Source organism: Nuphar pumila, chromosome 1 (genome assembly GCF_984573655.1).
Source record: "Nuphar pumila chromosome 1, dmNupPumi1.hap1.1, whole genome shotgun sequence".
Lineage (NCBI taxonomy): Eukaryota > Viridiplantae > Streptophyta > Magnoliopsida > Nymphaeales > Nymphaeaceae > Nuphar > Nuphar pumila.
Window position 1 is genome coordinate 106,234,073 of NC_143249.1, and position 9,819 is coordinate 106,243,891.

Sequence of the window (9,819 nt, forward strand, 5' to 3'; positions counted from 1 at the left end):
CATTCTATTTCCAAAAATCATGTTAGTATATAATCTAAACTCAGCAACTACTCACTTAACTACCAGCAGACATTTTAACAATTAATAAACTAACAATTCAAGTAACAATTACAGATTACCTAACTGTAGCTAACAACTACTGGCCAATAACGCAATTAATTAATAGCTAATAGTTTAACAGCATTGCATCACAAAGTTAATATGAAACCTCAAGAGTTCGGTAGTAAGCAAGTAGCAGCCATGTATCACGTTCAGACTGTTCAGTAAACAGTACTTTGCTTGAGCTGGAAGCTTAATAGAATTTTGATTTGATTCAAAACAGTAAGCATACTTCACTAAACACCGGTAGCATTTCATTAGAAACTTAGAGATCATTCAAACCATGCTAACTGGAATTTCAAACAGATGCATTCAGCAAATTGAACCCCTACAGAGCTTCAGAAATTTGAACTTAGAATGTTCAATCAATTAATCAATTAACCTGATCCATATATCAGCATTGCAGCTAAAAGCCAAAAGCTCAACAGCAATCAACACAAAACAACCATACGGATCTGGAATTTCAAGCAACAATGATGTTCATCAGAATTTCCAACAGCCACCGTATTCCTCTATCGTCAATTAAAAATCAGATAGTTGATTGTCTTTCAATGCCCAATTCAAATCTTCAATCAGCTGTAGATATCAATCTTGATTGAAACCGTTGATCTACAATCAAGCACTGCTCATCCACAAAACAACATCGTGAAATGAATTTCACGGTGATTACAAAATGAAAATATCGGGCATCTTTCAGATAAATGCAAAATTGTTCAGACTTTAAACAGAGGATTCCAGCCAGAAAACAGGTCTCACGGCTTCAAGATTTCTAAGAGTTTATGATACGCACATTGTAATGCTGAATGCAAAGCTAAAGAAAGAAAAAAAAACTAAACAGAAAGCACAAATGAAACCAACGAATGCACAAATTAAATCAAGGAGTTGAAACAGAAACAGAGAATTAGAATGGAGATCGAACTTCAACTTGATTCAAAACTAAAACTAAAACAAAAACAAAGATATGACTGAACGGTGTACCCAAAAAAAAACTCTACGGTGCTGGTTGACACACCAAGTAATACTCTACGGTTGAAACCCACTAAACCCATCAAACAACACAAACACACTCAATCACACGGGTTGTACACTAGAAGAGAAGAAGAGGAAAAGAACGAACCTATTGAGGCCGTTTGATGAGGGTGGAGGTGGAAGAGAGTGGAATTAGCCCAAGAAATGCACCCTGCTGCCTTCAATGATGCTGAAGATGTTCTTCCCTTGCTGCATCCTGCTGGAGTACCTGCAAAATGCCACAAACAACATCAACACCAGCAAGTTGTGAGAAGAAGAGGAAGATATGGCTAACGAGACAAGAGATGGGAAGGGAAGAAGGGGCGGTTTCCGGCATCTGCAAGCATTTTCCCTACAGTAACCGGACTGGATTGAAGGTGGAAGGCGTGGTGGCTAAGGGAGGCGTATGAAGGAACGAGAATCAGGCTGGAGAGAGGTGTGTTTTCTTAAGGCTAAGACAGAATTTTTCTAGGGTTTTGTGCCCTTTTTATAGCTACATCCTCATTTTTCACAATTTCCCAAAGAAGGATTAAAAAAACTTTATTGCTAAGCGCCTTTTCTGAGGGGGTTTTAGTAAATAAAAATCAAAATAGGTTTGGATCTAGATTGGGGTTGGATTTGGTGTATTTTTCCCCAGATCCAAGGCCCAAAATGGGCGTTTGGATCCACTTCTGACCCGCTTCACTCCAAGGTCTGACCCGTTTCACTAAAAATGCGATATCTCTCTCGTTTTAAATCCGATTCGAACGAAATTCGAACCGTAGCTCAATGACATCTATATGCATCTAAGTGTGGGTTCTAAATCTATAAATGATGCATTTATGTAATAAAAATATATTATATTTATGCGTAATTAATGCATCATCAAATACCCCCATGCTAGAATAATTGCTAGTCCCTAGCAATATACCCTACCCTCGCGATGAAGATATGTACTCCCCGAATAAAATGCAAAATTTATTAAACAACTAACTCACTTTCGTAGGAATCACGGTTGCATTTAGCTCATGCAACAAGCCCTTTAAACCCCTGGGTTACCCCAGTGGACGAGTAAGGTCTCGTGAGGGTTTGCAGAGATGCTACCCACAAACATTAGAAATCATGCAGAACTTCTAAATTTTCTTTAAAAATGCTAGGCAATTCCAGAAATCAAATTTAGCAAATATTTCATGTAATTTTTCACTTCTCAGAATCATAATTAGAAATTTATTGCCTCCACGATAAAAATTTTCCTTTCACTCTTCTAAAAATTGCAGTTATCTATGATCGTTTCTCAGAAAATTGTGTATTATCATGCTATTGTTCATTTTTCATCACTTGTGTATTTTTCTGCACAGTCTTTTATTCTACTTCTAAGTAATGATTTTTTTTTTTTTCATTTAAGCTCTCATTTTTTTTTTTCATTGAATTTTCAATTTTTTCACTTTTTTCATTCTTTTCTTTTCTTTTCATTCGCCTGCGTGTGGTCTGCTTTTGTGCCCTGTGCAAGGTTAATGCCTTCTTATACCACTATCTGTATGTTAAAGACACTAACTAGACACAAAAGTGACTTCCTTCATTTACCTTTTCAACACGAGATTCAGACACTTCAACTTGTATCTGGTCTCAGCTTCCGAGGCTCTCAAAGCTTTCCTTCTCCTTTTCGGGTGGAATGCAAATGCTTGAACTAGCTTCTGCACTCATCTTACTCGGGATTGTGAAATCATCCAAACAACCTAACGCAGACTCTTTTCTTTTAAGCTCGAGCTTTTCCTAATATTTTTCATTTACTTAGTAGTTTATTTCAAACTGTGCTTACTTATACTTTGTGATTCCAAATTAGCTTTTCGCATTCAGATACAGTATTTTCTTTGAACTTCACAAAAATACTCGCTCCTTTTAGCTTTGTTCAGAAAAAATTTTCCTCATGGGGCTTCTAAAAGTTTCTAACATGTCTGATTATGTCAACAACCTTCATATATGCTAAAAAAAATTCTGAAATGCCTAATTTATGAGTTTTAGTTACCAAAACATGATAAACAGGATAAAATAGTGTGTATCTACTGAACCCCCCCCCCATGCTTGAATGACACTGTCCCTAGTGGCATGCAGAGATATAAAATTACAGTGTAGATGCACACTAACAGAACTTGAAATCAAGACAGGAGAGCGGATAGATACGACCTGATATGCGGGGGCCTCTTGAGCTGATTCTAGACTGGATCATGCTCCACCACTAAGCATACGCGGATGCTCAGTTTTCAACTGACCTAATCGATTGTCTGCTCTAAAAGCCATGTCCTGAGCTCAATAACCTATTCTCACACAGTGAATGTCAGATAAGCCTGCATGAATCAAAGCAATTGTAAGCTCATATAAAATCAAATACGAAACAAAAACAAATGCTAACTGAAATTTCTCCTTCTAGGATACATATAATACATTATTTTGCTCAGACCCTATTCTTTTGCGAGATCCAAGACCTCGCACTCACCTGCCTGTAAAGTACCTGAAATGTAGGGCTTCAGTCTTTGCCCATTCACCTTGAATGTGCCTCTGGTACTTGGGTCAAATAATGTCACTGCCCCGTGCGGAAATACTTCCCTAACAATGTAAGGTCCATCCCATCTTGACCTTAATTTACTTGGGAATAGATGTAAACGAGAATTGAATAGCCATACTTTTTGATCTGGCTCAAACACTTTTCTGATGATGTGCTTATCATGAAAGGCCTTAGTGCGAGCTTTGTATAATTTGGCATTTTCGTATGCATCATTCTTGAGCTCTTCTAGCTCAGTGAGTTGCAATGATCGCTCTTTTCCAGCTTGGGTGATATTGAAGTTAAACTTCTTGATTGCCCAGTAAGCCCTGTGTTCCAACTCGACAGGGAGGTGGCACGCTTTCCCGAAAATAAGACGATATGGGGACATGCCAATTGGGGTTTTAAATGCAGTCCTATATGCTTAAAGAGCATCATCTAATCGCTGGGACCAATCCTTGCGGTCCGGGCGGACTGTCTTTTCTAAGATCCGCTTGATTTCTCTATTAGAAACCTCGACCTGTCCACTGGTCTGCGGATGATAAGGAGTGGTAAACCGATGATTGACAGAATATTTTCTCAGAAGAGAAGCCACCTGCACATTCCTGAATTGCTTTCCACCATCACTTATCATCGCACGTGGCACACCAAAACGACTGAAAATATTGTGCTTAATGAACTTAAGCACAACTCTGTGATCGTTGGTCTTGGTTGCCACAGCCTCGACCCACTTGGACACATAATCAACCGCCACTAAGATATATAAATTGCCGAACGATGGTGGGAATGGGCCCATAAAATCTATGCCCCAAACATCAAAAATCTCAACAATTAAGATCGGGAGCAAGGGCATCATGTCCCTCTTGGACATATTCCCAGTCTGCTGACAACGAATGCACTTCCTACAAAACTCATGTGCATCTCTGTAGAGTGTCGGCCAAAAAAAACAAGACTGCAAAACCTTTGCAGCTGTCTTCCTACTACTAAAATGCCCTCCACAAGCTAGTGAATGACAAAAACTGAGGATGGACTCATACTCTTCCTCCGGGACGCACCTTCTAATGATCTGGTCTGCACAATATCTGAACAACTCTGGTTCATCCCAATAGTACTGCCTCACCTGTGATAAGAATCGCTCACGCTCATTTTTATTCCAATGCACAGGAATCTGCCTCGAAACCAGATAGTTCACAATATCTGCGAACCAAGGTAATTGCGATGTTCCGACGGCCATAATTTTCTCATCGGGGAAGGAATCACTGATCGGCCTCTGATCCAGAGTAGACTCCACGATCAGTCTAGAGAGATGGTCTGCTACTACATTTTCACTTCCCTTCTTATCTCGAATCTCGAGATCAAACTCCTGTAGTAGCAGAACCCAGCGAATGAGCCTCGGTTTGGTGTCTTTCTTGCTGAGAAGGTACTTCAATACAGCGTGATCAGAATAGACAACCACCTTCGAACCAAGAAGATAGGACCTAAACTTATCTAAAGCGAATACTACTGCGAGCAGTTCCTTCTCTGTCGTGGTGTAGTTCATCTGAGCATCGGCCAGAGTTCTGCTCGCATAGTATATCACGTAAGGCTTCTTGTCGACCCGTTGTCCTAAAATGGCCCCCATCGCATAGTCGGAAGCATCGCACATGATCTCAAATGGAAGTGTCCAATCTGGAGATCTCAGAATGGGCGCAGTGGTCAAGGACTCTTTGAGTATCTCAAAGGCCTTCATGCAATCATTATCAAACTCAAAGGGCTGATCCTTTGCCAATAACGAGCAGAGCGGTCGAGAGATTTTGCTAAAATCTTTGATGAACCGTCTGTAAAATCCGGCATGCCCTAAGAATGAACGTACTTGCCTAACAGTGGTGGGTGGAGTTAATCGTGAAATTGACTCAACCTTCGCTCGATCAACCTCTATCCCTCTTTTGGACACAATGTGTCCAAGTACAATCCCCTCTTGGACCATAAAATGGCTCTTTTCCCAACTCAATACTAGATTCGTCTCCATACACCTACTCAGTACTCGAGTAAGTTTCTGAAGGCAATCCTCAAAGGAAGAGCCATACACAGAAAAATCATCCATAAAAACTTCCATGACGTCGTCCACCAAGCCAGAGAAGATAGCAATCATGCACCTCTGAAAAGTTGTCGGGGCATTGCAGAGCCCAAACGGCATACGCCTAAACGCGAAGGTGCCATACGGACAGGTAAATGTGGTTTTCTCTTGGTCGTCAGGATGGACAGCTACTTTATTATATCCATAATATCCGTCCAAGAAACAATAGTAGCTCTGTCCGGCGAGTTTTTCCAAAATCTGATCAATGAATGGCAACGAAAAGTGATCCTTCCGTGTTGCCGCATTCAGTTTCCTATAATCAATACAGACTCGCCACCCCATGGTGGTCCTCATCGGAATGCTCTCCCCCTTTTCATTCTCCACAACAGTGAGTTCGGATTTCTTCGGCACGACCTGGATCGGACTGACCCACTGACTATCAGAAATCGGGTATATAATCCCAGAATCCAACCACTTGACCACTTCATTTTTCACCACTTCCTTCATATTGGGGTTTAATCTCCTTTGCGTGTCACGCACCGGTTTTGATTCGTCAGTACAATGAATCTGATGCATGCAAAATGAAGGATCAATCCCTTTCAAATCTGCGACCCCCCAACCAATCGCTGCCTTATGCTCTCGCAAGATGTCTAGCAGTCTCTGTTCCTGCTCCTCTGTGAGCTTTGACGAGATGATCACAGGCAGAGTCTCACCAACTCCGAGATATGCATACTTGAGTGAATCCGGCAAGGGTTTCAACTCAAGTTGTGGGGGAGACTCTATCGATAATTTGGCTGGGGTCTCAGCAAGTGGTGGGAGAGGCTCAATGCTCCTTCTCCAAATATGGGATCCTGACGATGCTAACGACACATCTACACTATCTCTATAACTATCATCTACTGTATAATACATATCAAGGGACTCCTCTATCATGTACAACTCTGGATGTGCCTCAACTAAATCCTGAGCTATATCAACCTGGAAGCACTCCGTATCTCCCACTGGACCCATCGCGGCATTGAAGATGTTCAGCCTGACCTTTCGGTTGCCGAACGACAAGTCCATGGCTCCGGTTCTGCAGTTGATGCAGGCATTGGCAGTCGCCAAAAATGGTCTGCCCAAAATGATCGGAGTCTGGTGCTGGCTATCAATTCCCTCCATGTCAAGGATAATGAAATCGACCGGAAAGTAGAACTCATCCACTTTCACTAGCACATCTTCCAAGATACCTCTCGGCACTTTGACGGAGCGATCGGCTAGTTGGAGTGTAATCAGGGTCGTTCTCATTTCTCCTAGCCCAATTGAATCATAGAAATATCCGGGCAGAATGTTCACACTTGCTCCAAGGTCGAGCAAGGCACGTTCTATCCTGATGTTTCCTATGGTGCAAGATATAATCGGGGCTCCAGGGTCCTTGAGCTTGGGTGGAGTCTGGTGCTGAAGCACTGAACTCACATGCTCAGTCAGATGGACCTTGGTAGGAACTCTTCCTCTAGATTTCCTCTTCTGAGTACAAGGTTCCTTGAGAAATTTGGCATAAGCCGGCACCTGCTGGATGGCATCTAGCAATGGCAGGTTGATCTGTACATGTTTGAAGATCTCAAGCATATCCTGAACCTTGGTGCTTTGCTTTCCTCTGCCAATGGGAGATTCTAACGCCTTTGGATAGGGTGGCTTGGGGATGTACATCAGGGGGTCCTCCTCTTTGTGAGAAGGCTCACCTCTATCCTGCTTCTGAACTGGGGCTGAGGACTGAGCCGCAGAAGATGGTATGATCGGTTCTGGCTCCTCTGTCCTTGTTTTACTCTCGAAGTGATACTCACGTCCGCTCCGAAGGGCCATAACAGCTTTGGCTTGTTGTTGTGAATCTGTAATGTACAAGCTTCCTGTAATTGGTTTCTTGCCCTTCGGGTTCATTACGGCCTGACTCGGCAAACTGCCCTCAGGTCTCCGACTTATTGCTTCTGCTAACTGCCCCATTTGCGATTCTAACTTCGCAATGGATTGAGTATGAGAACTCAAGATCTGGCTGCACTTCTCGAAGGCATTCTGATTAGAGGTTTTCACCTCCTGGAATGCCTGGAGAAGTCTCTCCTCGAAAGAAGTCTGTTGTGCAGGCTCTTGTGAGGGCTGGGAAGAATAAGGAGGAATGATCTGAGGAAAACTCGGCCTCTGAAGTGTCTGAGTGAATGGTGGCGGCTGAGCAAGATGAGAGGGGGGAAACTGGGTGGAAGTCTGGGGATTCTTCCACGAGAAGTTAGGATGATTATGCCACCCCGGGTTATATGTAGATGAATACGGGTTATTCTGGGGTCTGGTGTAACCCTGAGCGACCTGAACTTGCTCTTGCACAAATTCAGGATACTGAGCTGCTGAAGGGCACTCAGTGACAACGTGTGCCGGACTGGCACATAATGCACACACTGGCTGAGGTTGTGATGGGCTTGAGAGAAGTTGGTCCAACTTCTGAGAAATCATATCCACTTTGCTTTGCAGCTCAGTAGACGGACCAATCTCCAAGACACCACCCCGCTTGGGTCCACTGGGTGTGGCTTTCTTAGAGCGAGAGGTAGAGGCATGGTGCAAAGAGTTCTCAGAAAGAGTATCAAATAGATGCCAAGCCTCATCCTCACTTTTTAACATAAAAGTCCCCCCACATGAAGCATCGATCATCTGACGATTCCGGTCAGACAATCCATCGTAAAAACTTTGCACCAACTGCCATCTGGGCACTTGATGGTGGGGACATTTCCTAAGGAGTTCTTTCATCCTTTCCCACGTCTCATGAAATTGCTCGCCATCCATTTCAGAGAAACTGGTGATGGCTCGCCGGAATTGGTTCGTCCGACCGATAGGAAAGTATTTCTTCAGGAACTCCTGCTGAAGTTGATCCCATGACCCTATTATTATCGTATCCAAGGATTTTAGCCAATACTTGGCTTTATCCTTCAATGAGAATGGGAAGATGGTCAATTTCATGGCATCATCCCCGAAATTTTGAATTTTCACTGTAGAACATATTTCAAGGAACTCGTCAAGGTGCCTATAGGGATCCTCGTGACTAAGGCCGTAGAAAGATGGAAGCATCTGAATCACACTGGCCTTAATCTCGTAGTGTGGCGCCCCAATAGTTGGTCTGCGAATACACGACGCCTGGGTGTACTCCGTGGGGAGGAAGTACTCCCTGAGAGGGCGCACCGGAGCTTCGGGTTCTAAGTCCCCCATTTCGGATCGGTTCCGAGAAGAACGTATAATTCTCTCTGGATCCTCAACGAACGGTTGGAGCGGGACACCCAAATTCCTGCGCCCTTGCATACACTGGGACTAAGTCCAGATGTGTGCAAAGTAACCTAACTAACTATGCGACCTGACTACGTAAATGAAAAGAAAGCAGTAAACAACGAAGAAAAGCAAGGAATTAAAACTAAATGCAATTAAACTATGCTAATCATGCTAAAAGGGAAATTCAACTTCAAAATTAAATCTATTCTAAATATACTTAAGTACAGAAATGGGAATTCAAGCTATGTTATCTAGAACTCACCTGTCTAAGCGCTCCAGAAGGATGAAAATTTATGAATCCTAGAGAAATAACCGTGAATCCTATATGTACTTACTATGTGAATCCTATATTTACTAACTAATCCTATTGACTAGAAAAATAAACTGCAGTTAATCTAACTAACTAAACAGATATCAACAAATTACAAAATTAGAATTAACAAAGTATAATCGCCGTTCCCCGGCAACGGCGCCAAAAACTTGATCGGATTTTTGCAATGGTATTTTTTTAAACACTATTTTATCATTGAAAACGTTTCGGAAAATCACCAATCAAGTAATAAAAACCGACTTTCCACGAATGTGGTGAGTACGGGTCGAATCCACAGGGAACGAGATATACTCAGATTAATTCTAAACTTTGCACTTTATTGATATTGAATCTGCTCAATTACAAAAAATATTACAACGAATTCAAAATTGAGCAAGAACAGAAACGAGGCACGCAATGACTTAAGCCTGCGAACACAAGGGCATTTTCGTCAAATCACTTGGTATGACAATCTATCATTGAGACGAGATGCTCTTACTGCAACTTAATATCACCTGCATGATATAAAAGAAAAGTTAGTAAACT

General features: G+C 42.2%; 1 protein-coding gene across 1 annotated transcript; it reads right to left on the reverse strand.

Moving 5' to 3' along the window:
• Positions 1–468: 468 nt before the first annotated feature.
• LOC149849086 (uncharacterized) lies at positions 469–8,906 on the reverse strand. The gene is made up of 12 exons (XM_090007016.1): positions 8,780–8,906; positions 8,106–8,689; positions 7,403–7,730; positions 7,196–7,262; positions 6,911–6,973; positions 5,649–6,756; positions 5,589–5,598; positions 4,663–5,539; positions 4,078–4,527; positions 3,581–3,720; positions 1,217–1,336; positions 469–554 (listed from the first exon to the last, which is right to left on the reverse strand). The coding sequence occupies exons 1-12, from the start codon at positions 8,904–8,906 to the stop codon at positions 469–471; spliced, it is 3,960 nt and encodes a 1,319-aa protein (XP_089863142.1).
• Positions 8,907–9,819: the final 913 nt, after the last annotated feature.

Excerpts from the sequence above, each read along its gene's own strand:
- LOC149849086 (XM_090007016.1), bottom strand. The coding sequence starts at position 8,906 with ATGGGGGACTTAGAACCCGAAGCTCCGGTGCGCCCTCTCAGGGAGTAC. Across the intron at positions 8,690-8,779 it reads ACACTACGAGATTAAGGCCA|TGAAAATTCAAAATTTCGGG; the intron begins GTGTGATTCAGA and ends TATGTTCTACAG. Across the intron at positions 1,337-3,580 it reads TTCAGGTACTTTACAGGCAG|GTACTCCAGCAGGATGCAGC; the intron begins GTGAGTGCGAGG and ends GGCATTTTGCAG.